Below are 19,541 nucleotides of genomic sequence, written 5' to 3'. Positions count from 1 at the left end.
GGGCATTGTGAGCTGGCCACATCACAGTATGTATCATACTATAATTGGATCATTATTTTATTCACTGCCTTGGCGGACCTAGTGCGGCCCTTGGCCTGTGCTAAGTCGGGTCTACTATCGAAGTTTCATCTGGACTAAGACGCTCTATTATTACTGCATTCTGATAATATATGGATAGTTACATGAGGATTCTATAAGTTTAATATATAACCCACACTATGGAGTAAACCATGAATATTTCTAACACAAAGGGACAGCATCAGAATGCATTCACTACATAGGATGGAAGCCTATAAATCGTGACAACTCCAACCTCGTGCAAATATAGCCACCGAATCATATTTTATATGCATAAGAAGAGAAAATTTGCGGCGCAGATGCTTCCCATGCGATAAAATGCAACCCCTCCACATGGTGGTCGAATCAAATATACTGGGCCAACAAATTTTATGGCGCAGACGTTGTGATATTAACCTTGCAATACAGATAACAAATACAACAGAGATAAAAGGAGGATCCCAACCAACATTAGTCCTATATAACAATATTCCCTTGATCTCGGTTGCAGTCCAAGATGAGCAGTCCTCGCTTACAACGGAGAATGTTGAAGAGGGCTGCGTGCGATCGATGTCATGAATCAAAAAATCGATGCACCAAGGAAGATGGAGCAATTACAGAATGTGACTGATGTCATCGGTTAGGTTTAGAATGCACCTTCATTCCTCCTTCACGGATGGGTCAGCCTCGGGAGAAAGGTGTGAAGGATCAGAAATTGCCAACGCTTGGGTCACAGCTACATGAGAATGGACAGCCAATGCTGCTGGATAGATTGTTGCTTGGAAGTTCAGAGATAAACTTCTCTATGCCTGGCAGCAATGGCGCTTGGGCTGAGTCTCCTGGGCCTGCCGGTGTCTGTGGTGATAATGGCCTTACGCTTCCACTTACGGTCTGTGATTATGATTGTCTTCTAGGTAGTTGGTCTTCGAACTAGTCAACCATACTCAAATCTGGGGGAAGATGCTGACCGAATAGCAGATTTTCCAACCTCTACTGTTGGGTCATTGCACCCATTTAATCTATTGTTAGCCGAGCCCGGTGGTGGACTAGCTGGAACAGCAGAGTACCCACCATCGGGATAGCAACTACAAGAAGAGGATGGCAACAACGACCCTCTTGAGGGAGTTGACATGTTAGAGCTGTCAGTATCTGACGCTATGTTTCATTGTGATGACATTACACTTCCTTGCAAGCTAGTGCGGCTGCAATTAACACTGTGCAGGCTGACATCTAGACCGCTGATGTCTGCTGCTGGGGCAGGATCAGAACCCTACAAGTCGAAGAGAGAGAGCCTGTCAGAAGCTCTGGAGGTTACATAAATACTTGCATCACAGCTCCTGGAAAGAAGAATATCGATACCTATAAAATATCAGTATCTCGTTAGTCAAGTTCTTTCTCATCCATGCTGTCTAATACAGTCTTTGTATTTGGTCAGTTCAATCTGGTGACCCACGAAGACCTCAAGGCCCGGATAAACATACAGTTGGTTCCCTCGATGTTCAAGCGTATCCAGCGATCCCTCGCTGTGGCTATGTCTCACCACGTGTGCTTAGAAAAAGAAGGGCCAGAGTATCTTGGGGATAATTCAAGTTCTCACAAGGAGGACGCTAGCAGTACATCAAACCCCATGCTCTTGGCTATACAGATTGCCTTTCATTTTCTTCAGTCTGAAGAGAAGAAATTCTTTCAAAAGTTTGATTGTTGAACAATCTTGGATTAAATTACCATTATATAATTATATACCTTGATAAGATCAATTCCTAGGCTACAGCTCCAATAAAATAGAACAATACAGGTCATATATAGTGTAACATTATAACAACTACAGTATACATAATGAAATGATTTTCTTTTTTTATGTTAAGATTCCATTTAATTAGAAGATCTAGAAAATATCTAAGAATGTTATCAATAAAATACTCAAGATATTATCAGTCAGCGCTAGTTTAGACTAAGATACTATAATAAAGATAAAAACAATCTTTATTAAAGAGTGATTTCTTTTGATATTTCTTATAACTAAGTTCTCTTAAATTTATAGTAATAACTGTAAATATTACTAGAATGAAACTTCTTCCTTCTAATAATACTTTACTTCTATAGAGCAGGCATGAATAGCATTATATTCCAAATTCAAGCTCAGAGAATTGTTCAGTCCCTTCAATATTATTTTCAGTTTTTACTTTTAGATATACCATTTAATTCTCTTTTTGGACTAGGAGTTATAACGGTTTTTAATGATCTGAAGCCCTTCTTCTGTTAGCATTACAATAAGAACGTTGTTAGAGAATTCGACGTGAGCTTTGATGATCTAGAACAAGAACGGATAACAATAAACAAGTTGATATCGGACACATTCAGTAAATATAGCCGTGAAAATAATATAGGAGTAATGAGATTCAATTAAGAGACAAAAATGACTACAGCTATCTATTTAGATAAAAACTTAGATCAGAATATTACATTCACTATTATAATAGCAGATACATTTCCAATTTTACCATTAATTTTAGATTCTGCCAGGAATGATGCCGCGAATTTGAAGATATCATTTTCTAATTCTAAGGAGTTGTTCTCTGAAGAAGAGCATAAAATAGAAAACCTAGTTCTTTAGATTCCATCTATTTATATTCAGGGCGTCCAAGATCTATAGCTGTCAAAGAGTATGCGCCTGATACAAACTTATTAGAATATAGACCAAATGATAGTGGTGAAATTCAATGAAGCTCATCAAGTCCCCATGGCACAAAGGACGTTAACCATATACAGAAAGAAATACTATAACTGTGGGCTGGGATTCGATGAGCCCAGCACTTGAGGGGTGGAAATTTTGTGAGCAACCACTGTCCAACCTTAGGGGAACAAGGAGAGCGAGAGAGGACTTATAATATCTCATTGGAGAGAGTGGTCTCGTCGTGGAATGGAATATACAAGATAATTATACAATTCAGTACAAAGTAACCATTCCTACGGCATTCAAATCCCATCATATACTATGCATAGAGCTCCCCCAAAAACAATATCAGAGTTGGCTTGAGTTAATGATTTATATATACGACCGTAGAACAAGAACAATCTCTATCATATATCATTAGTATAGGGTAATTTGTAACTAGGACAAAGGTAAATTTTAAGTAAATTTAGAGGACTTAAAGTGTTATTCATTGCACATAAATCATGTGTAATGCAAATGAGCCATTATAACTGATATCTTGACTTGTTAAAGAAATTCATACAAGTAGGAACAGACTCCATGTAAACTAGACAAACTAGGTAGTTTTCCTGCTTGGTTCCTTGCCTTGCGACTGGAATACAGCAACCAAGTGTTAGTAATATGTAGCCTATACTTAACTGATATTTGTACATAGAAACATCCGCTCGCACGCCTACAGCATGCTCGTACTCTAGTCGCTACGCACCTTGACCACGACCTTGCCGCGCGCGCGCTTGGTGGCGATGCGCTCGTAGGCAAGAATGGCGTCCTCCATGTCAAAGACGGAGTCGACGGGGATACGCACGCGTCCCTCCTCGATCAGGTGCACCAGGTAGACGGTATCGTCACGCGCTGGCGGCGTGCTGAACATGATATAACGGCGCGGCACACCGCCGAGCCAGGTGGGAAGCCAGCTGTTGAACAGCATGTTGCGTGCTGTCACGCCGATGCCCTCAAGCACACCAATGTTGACCACGGCGCCTTCGGTCTTGAGGTAGGCTGGCGAGTTGACAAACAGCGCCTGCGTGCCGACGCAGTCGAGCACAAAGTCAAACGGCTTGTCACCATACTGATGTGCCAGGTAGGCTGGCAGCGGGTTGTGCTTATGGTAGTCGATGAACTGTGCACGCGTCAGTTATATGCTTGGGCAACCCGCTGGGAGCCTCTGCATACCTCGTCTACGCCCAGATCGCGCACCATCGCCTCATTGCCGCCGCTGGCCACGCCGACCACCTTGGCGCCGCGCAGCTTGCACAGCTGCACGAGTACCGAACCAACCGACCCGCTGGCTCCATTTACTAGCACCGTGTGGCCCTCACGCACACCTGCTGTGCGGACCATCTTAAGTGCGGCACTGCCCGAGCAATTGATGCCTGAGGCCGACGCCATGTTAACCGTGGCGTCGATGCGCGCAACCTGGCTGCTAGGCAACCGCACGTACTCGGCCAACACGCCATGGCCCATGATCATGGGGCCAGGAACTTTCTGAAAGGCGACAACGTGCGTGCCAGGATCGCGCACTTCGGCCGGCGCGCCCTCGCCCGCCGCCACCACCTCGCCGGACAGCTCGATCTCCGGAATCCAGGGGCTGATGAAGGAGAAGCTGGGCAGGGTCTTCATCAGCATTTCCGTATTGAACTGCAGCGACACGTGCGACACGCGGATCAGCACGTCAGGCGACGAGCCTGTCGGTACGGCGGGCGTAGGGAAACCAGTGGCCAACTCGAGCGCGCTGCACGCAGGGCCACGTCGCGAACGCACCCATGCGCGCATGGTTGGTGGCATGGCCAGGGCCTGGGTCGACACCGCCATTTCTTCTGCTGTGGGTGGGCGGTGAGGAGTTAAAGAGGGGGAAAGGTCGACTGGTGAGAGCGCAGTCCGAGGGGCGAGGAGGGCTTCGAGATGCTGGGAGTGTTGTTGAGCGATTGAGACTGTTGTGAACTCAGTGGATTAGGGGCGTAGGAAGCACAGTAATTTGTATATTATTTGTATATTGAAGCTAGTACAAAGAGCATTCCTTGTCTCTCTGTCAATCTCGCTATCCGATGTCTCCGGGGTCGATCTGAGGGGTTGAAAATAAGCACTCCTATACATAGTTAATCGTGCTTGTAAGTGCGCATATGGCCTTTGCTTTACAACGGTGAGAGAAGTTGGAAGCGCCAACGGTCTAATTAGAGCTAGGTATATACAGGCTAACTAGTTTGCAGCGCTAAACCTAAAAGGAAGAGAGAGGGTCAGCAATAGGTTTACCACAACCAAGATCTTGGCAGTATGGCAGGCCACAGTCATGCTATTTGTTGGTCCAACCGATTTAGAGCATGAAGCATTGAAGGTACTCTGGCACGAAATATATCGTCTATTTACCAACATTTATTACATGATACGTCTTTGAAATATAGACTTTAGATGCAGGAATAAGTCCATGAGCCATGCCGCAAAGACTAGCACAGTCATGACTGTTGCGACCCAAGCTATGGCGTTGGATTCCAGCTCCTCGCCAATGAAAATCGTGGCAATTGTGAAGCCAACATTTGGGAAGATAATGGCCCACCAAGGAAGTGTGAAACTCATCTGTGGCTGCGGCATATTATTGCAGCATTTGGAAATCATTATAGGCAGGTGAGCTACCAGTGCAATCGCGAAAAGCCAGAATGTGAAGAGCCAAAGGAATATGCCTATCCACAATGCCACGACATTCAGGGTTTCTGAAGCAGTGGGGTGCTTCGCAAAGTACCCGTATTCGTTGGGGATCGCCTTGGCGCACCCAATAAGAGCTACAATGGTGTATCCTGATGAACCCACGGATATGAAGAGTCCGGGTCTCTGGTTTGCCGGGCCGAGACCATTGATAAGCATGCTGCCCACGAAGAGCGGAAGAAAGAAAAGGCACAGCATCCACCCAAGACCCTGAAAAGCAATGCCGGCAACGATGATAGCCATTCGTTGTGAGACAGGCTGATCTGCTGCAATAGACGCCGCGACAGTTCCGGTCAGCATGGCGTTATAAATCATCAGAAACATTGGTGGGCTCATGGTACCAGGTTTGAGGGGGGAAAGGGCAAACATGACGACGAAGATGACGATGTTATACGTCAGGGTGATAGCAGCATAGGTCCAGAAGAGAACCCGGACGGCGACGATGATCCAAGGACCGGTGTGAGGAACACCGAAACGCTGCATACACATGATGATGGTCGCCATCGAGAGCCATAGAGAGCCTGTGAAATAGGCTTCGGGGGGTTTCGTGACGGATTTGCGTAAGTTGGAAGGTCTCTGTACGAACCGACAGATCATAGCTGTAGTGAAGAGGATGAACAGAACTAGGTTGAGGATGAAGACTACGACACCGGCGGTCTGCAACCCGCGAAATTTATGGGGGGTTTCGGACAGGAGAATGGCCACGCCGCCGGTAGACTGAGTGCAGGTGAAGTTGGCCCATGTGAAGCGATCGAGCAGTCGGACCTCCTTGGGGGCGCTTTCGTCTTTGGGTTCCGCATTGTCGGGTCGAGCGGCGTTCCTTGTGGAGGCTTCATGCTGCTTTTCGTCTAGCATAGCGACTCCGTAGCGACTGAAGGCAGAGTCTCAACTGAGCGGAAATGGCTGATTTCCAAAGAATGAAAAGAAACGAAGAGGTACAAGGTTGCAGGTGACCAGGGGTACCAAAAGCTCGTGCGGGGTGGCTATGTGGGGCGCGTACCTAATAGAGAATTTAGTGACAGCGGGTAGCTTTACTAATGCCGAGCATATGCTCCACTGTAATTATAGTAGTAAAGTATCACCTCATTGTAACTGACTCTGTGCCAATTGCACCGATCTTGGGAGGATCTGATGGTCTATTTCTGTCGAATTCTGTGCTGTAAGAAAGCTTCCGCGAGGTTCTATTAAAAGTTGGAATGCTCCCGGCGTCTTGCTGAGGGAGTCGGAGCTGCTGCTGCTACCACCTGGGCAGTCGGTGGGCACTGGGTGTGCGTGTATAGACTGGTCGGGAACTATGAAGATCGTTGGGCTAGTTGAAGGGGGGTTACTCCCTAACGGACAGATATGCGCTGAGGGGCCTCAATTCAATTGTCAGTCAATCGAGGAGCCATACAATAAGGCACGCTCGACTCAGGCGACTTTTGAACCCGCCGACGATTCTTGATGAACAGCTACAGCCCCCCTAGAGAGACACTCATTCTGAATACTCCGCAGAGCGATTACGCTAGATAGCGCCGATATGCATCTTCTGTCCAAATGATGTATGAGGCATTCCGAAACATCGACACGAGCAACTTGAGACGATCGAGCCGTTCTGCATTGATGTGCTATAAAGGCCCTAATGTATCCTATTCCAGGTTTAAATGTTCATCCTACCCAAATGTTCGAGGAATCATAATCTTCCAGATTCCAACCCCTCCTCCTTCGTCAAGGTGCTGAATGTGTTCCCCGACTGTCGCTTTGCGGATGATCCCATCTACAAACACTTCTACTAAACAAATTTCAGCTAGACTACAGGTCGCTTGTGCTTCGTCGCTCAAAAACCCCCAACTCCCTTGACCGGCGCCCGTGGTGTCGTCAAGGCGGGGCAGATCGGCGTGGTAGTTGCAGTAGGATGCGAGCGGAAGCCACTCGCGTCGGGTTGAATACGCTGCCCAGGAGCGAGATTTCCATTTGACACATACTTATTATCTACTTAGAGAAAATAGATTAATTTTTTGATATGTAAATATCTCGCGACAGCCATTATAATCTCTTCCACCTCTGCCTAATGACCGCGTATCAAATCCGAAGCGCGTCCGTTGTACCCTTGTCAACGGAACTGATCAAAAGCCAGAAGTTTATACAACCTAATCAAGTACATACCGCAATTATGATCCTTCCTGGCACCGAATCAGTTTCTTTCCACCATCACAGGTAACAATGTGCTTTTCTCTGCAATCTGGTATGCCAGAGTGCTAATCGGTATAGCATTTAAAAATTCGAAAACAGAGACTTCAGCCTCGATTTCAGCTACACACCAGTTCCTCAATTCGGCGGCGACAAGAGAGTCAACACCATAGGAAGAAACAGGGAGATTAGTGTCAATATCTTCGGCCGCTGTCATTACATATTTGGCGAGTTTCGCTACAAGGGCGCCTTGTACAATGATGGCTCCCTCCGATGTCGAAGTCGCAGCAGCCAGCTTTGTCTTGAATTGTCCTCCACCAGAGTCAGGGAGCTGCATGCTAGTTGATTGGGCATCCAGCTGCTTGAGATAAGCGAACCGGCCCTGCATCATTAACCAGAAGTAATCATTCTTGCCGCCAGCCGCCACGTGTACGGCACTCATGCCTCCTGTGCCAATACCTGTAATCAATTGGGTTGGACAAGGGTTATCGAAGGAAGTGTAACCAGTGGCAGCACTCTTGAATATGATAAAAAACTCATCGGGGTTGATCATCAGATGTTTCACCACCTCCACGAAGGTCGAACCATCTTTGTTTTCTTCAAGCCATCCGAAACTGCCGACACCACCAACGTCGATGGTGCAGGCTCTCAGTCCGAGGCTTCGTCGATAATGAGACATTGCATCTTGATAGCTGTTTCCGGAAGAGTAGTTTGATTGTCCAGGGTTGCCGCAAATTCCGGCGATCGAGGAGAGCATAATGAAGAAGTCCAAATCTTTCGGCATCACATCGTGCATATTCCATGTGCCTTCGATTTTTGGTTTGGTGGCAGATGTCCATTGCTCGTATGTCATATTTTCATAAAGGCCGTCATTCAACTGCATTGCACCGTGGATAACACCTTTGACTGGAGGCATATTGCTGTTGATCGTGTCTAGTGCCTTCTGCACTGCTTCTTTAATAGTGACATCGCAAGGAATGACTTGAACGTCCACGTTCAAATCCTTCAAATACTTGATTGTTTCAACGGCAAGTCCTCTGACTGTTGTTGATCTGGACAGCAAAGCAATGTGCCTGGCTCCGTGATCAGCAAGATAGCATGCGACCGCACGGCCCACACCTCCCAATCCGCCAGAGATCGCATAAGTGACATCAGGCCGTATCTCCAGAGGATGCGAGTCGTAAGGCACTCCCAAACCCCTTGAAGTTTCTCTTAGTCGAAGAACAATCTTTCCAATATGCTTGCGGTCTTGAGCTGCTGCAAACGCCTCTTGTAGGTTAGAGTAATCGAACACAGTAGGTTCGATGAGTTTGATGGCCTTGCTTTGGAGCAATGAGAAGATTTGCGCCAATATGCGGGATGCACGCTGAGGAGCTTTCTCCAGTAGTTTTGGCATATCAACACACGAGAAGCTGATATTCTGTCCTAGGCATCTCAACTGGACGGATGCGTTGGCCTTCACGTCGTCCTGGTTCCAATTCAAAAATCGGCCAAATGGAGCGATACAGCTACACAATGCTAGCAGTTGTTCCCCGCCGAGAGTATTCGAAATGATATCGAAACCTTCGCCATTAGTTTGGCGTTTGACTGCTCGCATCAACGATGGACTCGAAGAATCAAAAATATGGTCCGGTGTGATGTTGAATTGGTGCTCGAGGTATTTGCGCTTTTCGGCTGAGGCAGCTGTGACATACACCTCAGCTCCAGCATGTTGCGAAAGAGTGATTAGAGCATTTCCGAGGCCTCCGGCCGCTTGGGTAATAAGAACTTTCTCTCCCTTTGAGACACGGCCAAGCTCGAAGATACCGTGATAAGCTGCTACATAGGTAAATGGAATGGCAGCCGCCTGCTCCAGGCTGATATTGGAAGGGATGACCTGAGGGACATATTCAGGGACATGTACATGAGAGCGGAATGAATTTTGGCGTGTGAGGGCAACTCTGTCACCAATGCGGAGTCGATGAACATGAGACCCTACTTTTGAGATGATTCCAGAGATATCATAGCCGATATGAAGACCTGGGGTTCTGGCGGATGCAACCTCAACATCGATGGCATTGATTCCATTGGCTTTGACTTCAACTTCGACAAAATCCTCAAGGAGCGGTAAAACCACCTCTTTGTCTTCTGTGAAGTGAAGACCCTCAACCTTGTTGTTCTTGGACATTTGGAGTTTGACTGGTCGACCTCGCCCCAGAATTAATTGTTCTTGTAGCTTTGGGGGTTTGCCAATATTGCGCAACATCTTGTTTAGAGGCTCATCATCCACAATTCTTGGTATTGCGAGGATGCCGCCCCTCTCTGATATTTCATTCTCATGCACGTAGTGATCTTGAGCTGCCCAGGTCGTTTGTACGGTGCGCTGAATGAGTCCTCCACAAACATGGGCTTCGTCAACTCTACGATCATGTAAGTGAATCTCGTGAAGTCTCAGACGAGGAAACTCTGATCTTGCCGTTCGAAGCAGACCAGAAATGGCGCAAGCTTCCGGTGGGGCTGTTCCATCTGGTGCGTTGTTGCAGGCGCACCAATACAAAGCATTACTCTTTGTGATCACCTTGCGTACGTTTTCGAAGACCTCCAGGGTAGGCCGTGCGAATACAGGAGTTACGGCTTCAACTAGACACACAGTTGCAACGTTGTCTTTGTTTAGTTGATTAGCATCTGCTAGAAAGCCTGCTTCGCTTATGCTCACGGTTGTAGTCTCGATGGCCTCACTTTCGAAGGCAGCTTCGACACCAGCAAGGATCGCCGTGCCGACTTCTGATTGTATCAATGGTTCGATGATAACCACTTTCTGCAGTGATGGATAGTTCGGATGAACAAATTTGGTAGATACCATTACGGAGAGCATCTTTGCGCCACGGGTGTCCTGTGCTGCGATTGCCATGTCGAGCCCGGTGAATTGGCACTTTCGTAAATGCCTGTCCCACTCTTCTTGGCCGATGACAGGGCCACCAGTTCTGCCATCCTCAGAGAGCCACCATCCGGGTAGCGTGCCAAAGATTAAACCCACCTGAGTTGGGCACCATGTAAGCTCTCCTATGATGATTTTGCCTCCTGGTTTCAGCAATTTGTAGCAGTTAGCCAACGTGATATCCAAACGCTTCGTAGCATGCAAGACGTTGCTCGCAGCGATAACGTCGAAAGATTCCGGCTCAAATCCTTGTGTCAATGGATCCTGCTCGATGTCTAACTTCTGGTATTTTAAGGGACCCGCCCAGGGTTCGAATAGCTCTTGCGCCCTTTCGAACCATCCGCTCGAAATGTCGGTGAATGTGTAGGAGCTGACACGAGGTGTACGATTGTCACGACTTACAAGTATCTCCAACACCGGCAATGTGACGGATCCTGTACCCGCTCCGACTTCAAGAATTTTCATGTCAGGTTTTTTGTGGCCCATGAGATCGAACCACTGCTTGAATATACCGAGTCCAGATGCCATTCCATGTGCATCAGCATAGACCTTGGTCAACATATCATCCACAAGCATAACTGGTAGCGGTGGCTGCGAGCCGTCGATAATTTCAGCTAGTTTCGTGCCTACAGCGTAGAGAAGGTTGATATCTGCAGGATAGAGCTGTCTGCATTCTTCGAGAAACTCTTCCTCCCGGTCATATGTCATGTTTAGCCAATCTTCCTTCGCATCATCCTGGTAAGGCAATGTACCATCCAAGGCTGCCTTGTATTTACCGCGAAGCCATTCGAGGTACGGGATCCAGTGGCCAGTCAGGGAAGCCTCGATTTCTGGGGTGAGGGATCTTAGCGCGCGTTGAATAAAGATAGTAGATGCTTGCGTGCAGGCAGCCTCGGCCAAACTTAATGACTCCGGCGATTCGACGTCTTTGCCGAGAATTCGTTGTGCATGTTCGCCAGCTAGGTCAAGTAGATCAATAGCTGGTTTCCAGAGGTTCTTTGAGGCAAGTCTCCGGTCTACCACTGATGGATCATGCGACATATCCGTAGTTGAGTCTCCGAGGCCGGTAAAGATACAGTTTTCAAGCTCAAGCATCGTCTCAGACCAGTGCTTGGACCCTAATTTAATGGTCGCAGCGCAATCCTTAGGACTAATCCAAATGGAATTGACAAACCCCACAAGTTCCGTGCCTGCCGTACTCGGGATATTTGCAGAAATACTCAATTTTCTAAACTCAGTGGGAACGACTGCGTCCCCAACCTCACTGGTTCGATCATGGGTCAGTCCTTGGTATGCAGATTGAATTGCAGCATCCAGCAAGGTTGGATGAATAACAAACGGATATTCAAAGTTCGCTGGCATAGTCGCTTGTGTGTCCTGGAGTTCGACCGTGAATGTGGCTTGGTTGTGTCCTGCCTTGATTGTTTTAATTCCTTGAAACGATGGACCATAAACAATCCCCATTTTTGCAGTCGCTTCATAATGCTTTTCTGCTGTGACATTTTGTTCACAGGTTTTATATGCTCTATGGTATTCCTCTTGATCTCTTTGAACGGCCGCTTTGTCCTCCTTCATTGTGGTCTCGCTTCCATCTTCGTAGATGGTCCTCACTAGGCCCGAGCAATGCTCTGTGTACTTACGCTCTTGCCCGGTTGATGCATCTAGTGAGGTGAAGGTGAACTCGTACCAGGAAGTTGCACCTTTGGGCCCATGTCTTTGCGGTTTGAGCCTTGTGAAGACTTCAATGCCGGGGTCAGACACTGGAATGATCAATGCTCGGCTGATGACTACATCAGCTAATTCGAATCTTTTGATCGGTTTAGTCGGGTCTGCGATCTGCTTGGCTCCTTCGATGGCAGCACATACCATACCAGCAGCAGGAAAGACGTCGTTGCCTCGGACCGAATGATGCGAGATCCATGGCAGCTCAGATAAACGAATATAGTTCTTCCACCCGGGGTCCAACATTGTAAATTCCCGTACGGGTTCTCCAAGAAGATCCGTCCTTGGAGCATGCCGGAACCGCAAACTCTTCGAGAGAGCACTCTCGTGCCAGTAGCTAGCTTCATGATTCCAGGGATACTTTGGTAGGTCTATTAGCGGAATCTGTTGTTGCGGTACTCTTGAGAAGCTGTTCACATTTTCTACGATGACTTTTATTCCTGCGGCCCAAAGCATTCCCATTGCTGTGATTGCTGCACGGTGACTGCACTCCTTGCGACGAAGCATCGACGCATAGGTGACCTTGTCTGCCATGTTGAGCTGCTGTAGCGACTGTCTGATTGGTCCGGCAAGTGCTGCATGAGGACCGATTTCAAGTACAATATCTATTGCAGACGCCTTGCTGCTTCTTCGTCTCGCTCCCGTTGCTGCCTGGAAAGTGGCTTCCAGGGCATTGTAGAACAAGACCGTGCAACCATGTTGCGCACCCAGTAATCAGCACCTAGTTCTTCAGGTTTGATTCTGCTTCCGGTAACGCTTGAAAACATAGACACTTTTTCGTGACCGGATTGTATCTTGATATCTTGTAGAGATTGCTTGTATTGCACTGCAATAAGCTCCATATGCTTCGAATGGTAGGCATTCTCTACAGCCAACTTCCGTGCGAAGATCTTTTCCACTTTTAGTACCTCTTCTAGCTGGTCAATGAGAACCTTGTCTCCTGATACAGTGACACTCTCCAGACTATTTACGCAGGCGATGCTTAGGGTTTGCTTTTCTGATAATGACAGCTTCTCGATGTAGGCCTTGGTTTCTGCCTGGCCTAAACCAACGGCAAGCATGCCTCCATTGAGTGCGGGGTGTAGAGAGCCCATCTCTTCTACCAAACGACCCCGGTGGAATGCAACTTTCCAGCAGTCCTCGGCGGAGAGCGCACCAAGAGCATAAGCAGCAGCTATTTCACCACTTGAGTGTCCGATAACTGAGCTTGGCATGACGCCCCAGTGCCTCAATAAGTCCACTAGAGCTATCTGCAAAACAGTGCACAGTGGTTGCGCAAATCTTGGGCTGTTGATATTTGAAGACTTTTCAGAAGCAGTTAATTCCTTGAGAACACTCCACTGCGAACCAATTGACAATAGATATCGGTCGGCATCTGATACTGATGTCGCGAAAACTTCATAGAAGAGGAGTTCTCTTCCCATGGCATACCATTGTGCTCCTTGTCCAGTGAAACAGAAGAGTACTCGTAGCTCTTTCCTTGAACGAATTCCTTTATTTACTTGCTCGAGAGATATAGTCAGGTTTCTGCTATTTTCAGAGACAATGCTTGTCCGCCATTGGTACACGCTACGACGGTTACTATAAGTGAAGGCAAGTTCCTTCAGCACCTGGTCAACGGTTTCGGGTTCCGAGGCCATAAGATTTCGAAGGTATGCAGCTTGTGATGCCGCTATCCGTTCCAGAGCTGATTGTTCTGGAGCAGATATGACGAACAAAAGGAGCCGGCCAATATTGGGTTTCGAGCCATTAAGCGGAGCTTGACTAGAGTTCTCAGACGACGTTCCATTTGCTATCATGCCTGCAGGTGATGGCTTCGTGCGGGATTTACCGAATATTCCTCGAGTAGCCAAATAGTGATAAGCATCATCGATAACGCAGTGCGCATTGGTCCCACCGTAACCAAAGGAATTAACAGAAGCTCGACGCAGACCGCTAGTGGGCCAAGGGGTTGGTTCTGTCACGACTTTGAGGTTCCGGTCTGCAAGCCCCAGCGTTGGGTTTGGGTTTTCGAAATTAATATTCGGTGGGATGACACCAGATTCCAGAGCCAGAATCGTCTTAATGAGGCCGGCCATACCTGCAGCTGCTTCCAAATGACCGATGTTAGGCTTCACAGAACCGATCAACAAGGGACGGCATCCAGGTTTCGCGCGGTCAAATACTGAGGCGATAGCTGAAACTTCCAATGGATCACCTGCCGCTAAAATAAAGTACGATTAGCTGTGAGCGGAAGGAAGTAACAAGCGTAACGTACCAGTGCCCGTTCCGTGGGCTTCAAAATACCCTGTTACGTCCGTGGATAGATGGGCCGAATCATATGCCTTGCGCATCAGAGTGACTTGCGCTTCTGAGCTTGGCAAGGTGATGCCAGGAGTTTTACCATCCTGGTTGCACACAACGTTTCTTATCACGGCACGAATACAATCGCCGTCACGAATGGCATCGTCAATGTGTTTGAGCATAAGGACGCCGATACCTTCACCACGGACGTACCCATTGGCTCTGTCATCAAAAGAGAAACACTGACTATCTGGACTGAGAAAGTGCAATGGATTCATCGTGGTCATCTGGTCAGGAACCAAAATCAAGTTGGATCCTGCTACCAGTGATTGTCGGCTGCCACTTTTTGAATTTCTGATGCTTTGGCATGCGAGGCTGAGAGCAACCAACGAACTCGAGCAAGCTGTGTCCAAGGTCAAAGATTCGCCGCGAAGGTCATAGAACCAGCTGAGACGATTTGACATCATTGTCAGACCATTGCCTGTTGTGGTGTACAACAGTGTATCATTCAAGTCATTGGCAGTCACAGTGTCATATTCTGGCCCAGATTAGCGACATATTCACGCCCCTAGTATTCAGAAATACATACCTCTTGTGAATCCTCCCACGAAACAGGACATGTCAGAACCAACAACCTTGGATACGGAGATACCGGCTAATATATGTCAGCCACCAACTCCAAATGGAATCCTGTAATTGGACCGACCGTTCTCAAGACATTCATATGTGATTTCAAGCAACAGGCGGTGCTGAGGATCCATTGCATTGACTTCTCCTGGAGCCATGGAGACTTGCTATATTAGCTCAAACTCCTGGCAGATAGGATAGGAGGTGTTTATTTTGAAATAAAGAAGGGCTATGAGTGAGGACACATCTTACAGAACTTAATTGGCATTGTAGTCAGCACTGAGATTCAGGCTTAAGAGAGAGATGGGGGACTCACTGGAGCGTCGAAAAGGCTCACATCTTCAGTTAAAAAATGAGCCCCTCGGCTCACGATTGAACCCTTGCGATCATAGCTGGGGTGCCAGTACGCATCGATGCTGAAACGATCCTTGGGAACTTCTGACAACCCTGACCGTCCCTTCAAGAGCATTTCATAGAATTCAACGGGGGATTTGGCGTCGCCTGGAAACCGACAGCCCATACCTATAACGGCAATATCTGCTATCCTCTGTTGAGAATTCATGGTTGATTGATCTTCAAGAGATACTGAATATAGTAGCCTTGTAGAGAGCACGTAGTCTTCGAAAGTTGAGTTTAGTGTCGGAAATGGTTTTTGAGGAACTCGAAATTCCAGAATGTTGAACTCATTGCCTGGTATCAGGTACTACTTATATAGGAGATGCGTACAGTGCCAGTTGGGTCCAGTCATTCCTGAGCAGGGACGATAATGATTGCGTCTGAATTTACAACCGCGATACGCCTATTAGTGAATTTATCGAGCTATTGGGGTGGCTCGACTAACATGGGGCAGCGGTCCTATCAGGGCAGTCGTGCGTTCCAAGGCGAAGAACAAGGCAGGTAAGACTAGAGTGGATTATGTTTGTCTATTACATGTTATCTCACAGCTAATTGTTTGTTGTGAACCAACAGAGTGCTCCCTACAAGGTTGCTGATTTGTGGCCAAACATCGACTCAAAGACTTCATGATCTGGAAAGGATGGCACGGCCGCTGTAGATAGTGGCACTTGAGTTCTCAAGCACCCAGGTTCACCTACATTATGAGTTGGTGCAGAATTATCTCCGGTTGGCTGGGGCGTTTACAGTAGTTCTTAATTATGGCGCCTCCCATTGAACTCAGTTATAAATTATACCGCCCACCCTGATATGTATGACCAAGCAAATATGCGGCGCAGATAATGGAATAAAATATCTCATGCAGCTATACTGTCCGGTCATATTACATATCCAGGTATGTTTTGCGGCGCAGATATTGGAATAAAATATCTCATGCAGCTATAATGTCCGGTTACATGGCATATCCATGTTTTGCGGCGCAGATATTGGAATCAAATATCTCATGCAGCTATAATGTCCGGTTACATTGCATATTCAAGTATGTTTTGCAGCATAGATAATGAAAGAAAATATTATATTATACAGTAATCATGTCCGATCAAGATGTGCACGAGTAGAGATATTGTTGGATTAATCCGATTAGTTCAAACGGTTTCAGTTCTAGCTTAATGCTGAAATCCTGGGTAGATTATGATTTGGAATAGAATTTTGTATGAATTAATGCTAGTACTAGGTGCCTAAATGTTGTGCTACACGTACTTGTCAGAACAAGGTCCAAACTGGATAGTTCCGGCTTCGGCTCTCGTATGCAACTGAATTAATATTAAGAGCCTTGGCTATCTGAATTTCTATCCTTTATGTCTAATCCTCAATCTTCCCTTCTTTTTATTGAGCTGTCTCGCCTTTGCCACAGCATTTTCACCAAGTGAGTGGAATACCATGCTTCGCATCCTCTGCATTCATGGCGGAGGCTCTAGCTCCGAGATCTTTGAATCACAAACAAGTAACAATACCATGCCCTTTCTCGTAATTATTCTTGCGCTAAAATCTACATGGGGAAGCTGCCTTGAGATCACTCCTTCCAAATTCATGGGAATGGGTGTTTCATGACGCAGAGTTGGAATGTGCTCCTCTACCCAGTATCAAAAATCTCTATCCTGGTCCGTACTTTACGTTCTTCCTCGTTCCCAGTGTCTCCCGAATGAATGAGCTGCATGAGTGGTTCTTGAATCTGATCGAGGAGGAGGGACCCTTTGATGGCCTCATGGGCTTTAGTATGGTAAGTTCTAGCTAGCTTCTGACCCAATTATGGTCGGTGTGGACTGAGAAACAAATTGCATAGGGAGGTTATGTTCCTTTATCTTTGATGCTCAAGCGTCAAAAGCATTACCCATTGATGCCACCTTTGTTTCGATTTATGGTTTTTTGGGGTGGCAACCTCCCTTGGTCAGCCGACCAGGAAGAAGGGATCGAAGTGACAGACTGGATCCTAGCACATAGATTAGTGCCACCAGATATTGAAGACATTAGAAGCTTTAATGCATGGGCCGCGGAACATCCAGATGACAGACCCGATCCAGATGATCCTACAGGTATCAATCCGGCGCTCCATCCACTCATTCCAGGATGGCTCGCTGGCAAGGTATTCGATCGCCGAAACTACTATACCCGAGTTTACCATCCGGATGTAACGCAGACACGACTACAGATTCCTACACTACATGTGTTGGGAAAGGCAGATGAAGTGTATGGAGGCTCGAAGCGCATGGCGGAACTTTGTAATGCCAAAACTCGAGTGGTATACGAGCACAAGGGAGGCCATGATGTTCCGAGAGACAGAACAGATATCTTACGTATTAAGGAGCTATTCGAGAAAACTGTGGCAAGGTCTCAACAACTGGCGTAACGAATGCCAGATGTGCTTGCAGACGAGTGGTTTTAGTCTGAATAGAAAATTGAAGTCTTATTGTGCACTATGGATTGCTGAGAGTATACACAAGTTTCTCCCCCGAGACTTGACTGTTTTGAATCCTTTCTAATCCTTTCCAAATGCCCTCCCAGCCATTATGCATGAACCGTACTGGATGGGAGGTCAACTCCCTCTCCTCCAGTAGTGCTTCGGCTAGGAATGTCCATTCCTTTAAGTACGCAAAATCCTCGAATACGACTGGTAAGGTGTACCCCATGAAATTAATAGGTTCCCCAAGGCCACTCCAGAGTAGCAATCTCTTTGGCACAATCGCTTTCTTCTGGAATGGTTCCGATACAGGCAGTGTTGAGCAGTATGCGGAGCTGGGATCATTAGAGAGAACGTCTGCACAGAGTCTTGCGGATTGACGGTCCGAAATCGTGTCAAAGGCACAGGTGAATTTGCTTCTGGTGAAGCTCAAAATTTTCTGGCCACATCGAGGGTCTTGATAGTCAAAAGCTGCTTCTGCACCATAGGACTTGACAAGATCGAAATTCTTAGGTGAACAAGTGGTGATCGGGATATACCCAGCTCTGTGAGTGTCAGTAGACAATCAAATACTATAGGCAACGTGTCAGATAGAACTACGGGGCTTACTGTCGAAGAAGTTGTATACTGATGGTGCCTGTCGCGGTGCTTCCCCCATATATAAATACATGCTTGTTCCCTTGGTCTTTGGTATCATCTTCGTCATCAAGGTTGATCTTAAGATTCAGTTTGTGGCAAATTCCCAGTGCCGCAGTTCCCAAGCCAACCCCAAGTGACGCCGCAGTTTCAAATGTCATATAGTGAGGCATTCGATACTGCACGTCTGCCTTCACAACTGCGTATTCGGCAAAAGCTCCATCAGTTGGTTGCAAGGGATTCGCTCCCATTATGACACCAAATATTCTGTCGCCTTTTTGCCAGTCTTTGGAGTACCCATACCCAGTCTCTGCGACGATGCCAGAATAGTCGGTCCCAAAGTTCATTCCAGCCAAATCTTCCTGGAAGACAACTTTTGCATCGCAAGGATTCAGAGCCACACAAACAACTCGTACTAAGAGGTATCCAATCCGCAATCTTGGAACGGGTAAGTGGTCGACAACTTGGACGGTCTTCCTCTCCATGATCCTGAGGGCCTTCATTGCACGTGTTAATTGGTATAAACTGCAGCCTTCAGACCCTGTGTAGTTAGTCTACACCTAGCAGAACCTGGATTGCCTTTCAAGTATGCGCAAATCGCAAAAAGCCACTATTCCTATGGTCGCAGTAGGAGTTCCATTTACTAAGGTCGAAGCTTCAGTAACGGAAACGGGCCTGCGCCAAGGAGTCGCTGCTACCAAATCTACGTCGTCATTGTAACCTTGTATCGAAGAAGTTACCGATGCTGCCCATACTTGAGATACTTATGTGGCCTAGCTTGTGACAGCTCGACCAAGAGGGCGGGCGATGCATTTGACCCTGACGGCCCACGTCAAAGTTGCTTGGATCCGCGTTACCATGGCCATGGT

General features: G+C 47.1%; 6 protein-coding genes across 6 annotated transcripts; 1 reads left to right on the top strand and 5 right to left on the bottom strand.

Moving 5' to 3' along the window:
• Positions 1–3,461: 3,461 nt before the first annotated feature.
• Positions 3,462–4,543, bottom strand: BGW36DRAFT_400318 (uncharacterized protein; the record flags this gene model as incomplete). The annotated part of the gene is made up of 2 exons (XM_046218620.1): positions 3,462–3,890; positions 3,944–4,543. 2 exons carry the CDS (start codon positions 4,541–4,543, stop codon positions 3,462–3,464), a joined length of 1,029 nt encoding a protein of 342 aa, XP_046068261.1.
• A 600-nt stretch (positions 4,544–5,143) lies between these two features.
• On the bottom strand, positions 5,144–6,322 carry BGW36DRAFT_303775 (voltage-dependent anion channel; the record flags this gene model as incomplete). The annotated part of the gene is made up of 1 exon (XM_046211914.1): positions 5,144–6,322. The coding sequence occupies one exon, from the start codon at positions 6,320–6,322 to the stop codon at positions 5,144–5,146; it is 1,179 nt and encodes a 392-aa protein (XP_046068260.1).
• A 1,318-nt stretch (positions 6,323–7,640) lies between these two features.
• Positions 7,641–15,178, bottom strand: BGW36DRAFT_363264 (polyketide synthase; the record flags this gene model as incomplete). Its single annotated transcript, XM_046214446.1, has 4 exons — positions 7,641–12,926; positions 12,983–14,478; positions 14,533–15,096; positions 15,148–15,178. The coding sequence occupies 4 exons, from the start codon at positions 15,176–15,178 to the stop codon at positions 7,641–7,643; spliced, it is 7,377 nt and encodes a 2,458-aa protein (XP_046068259.1).
• Positions 15,179–15,414: 236 nt separating this feature from the next.
• On the bottom strand, positions 15,415–15,747 carry BGW36DRAFT_431481 (uncharacterized protein; the record flags this gene model as incomplete). Its single annotated transcript, XM_046220992.1, has 2 exons — positions 15,415–15,441; positions 15,502–15,747. 2 exons carry the CDS (start codon positions 15,745–15,747, stop codon positions 15,415–15,417), a joined length of 273 nt encoding a protein of 90 aa, XP_046068258.1.
• Positions 15,748–17,018: 1,271 nt separating this feature from the next.
• BGW36DRAFT_431480 (serine hydrolase FSH) lies at positions 17,019–17,985 on the top strand (the record flags this gene model as incomplete). The annotated part of the gene is made up of 3 exons (XM_046220991.1): positions 17,019–17,082; positions 17,141–17,358; positions 17,422–17,985. 3 exons carry the CDS (start codon positions 17,019–17,021, stop codon positions 17,983–17,985), a joined length of 846 nt encoding a protein of 281 aa, XP_046068257.1.
• A 67-nt stretch (positions 17,986–18,052) lies between these two features.
• On the bottom strand, positions 18,053–19,157 carry BGW36DRAFT_431479 (putative zinc-binding oxidoreductase ToxD; the record flags this gene model as incomplete). Its single annotated transcript, XM_046220990.1, has 2 exons — positions 18,053–18,581; positions 18,646–19,157. The coding sequence occupies 2 exons, from the start codon at positions 19,155–19,157 to the stop codon at positions 18,053–18,055; spliced, it is 1,041 nt and encodes a 346-aa protein (XP_046068256.1).
• Positions 19,158–19,541: the final 384 nt, after the last annotated feature.

The sequence above is a fragment of the Talaromyces proteolyticus genome (genome assembly GCF_021365285.1).
Source record: "Talaromyces proteolyticus strain PMI_201 chromosome Unknown BGW36scaffold_11, whole genome shotgun sequence".
Lineage (NCBI taxonomy): Eukaryota > Fungi > Ascomycota > Eurotiomycetes > Eurotiales > Trichocomaceae > Talaromyces > Talaromyces proteolyticus.
Note: the sequence above shows the minus strand (reverse complement) of the source record. Positions and strands in the feature narration are given on the sequence as shown.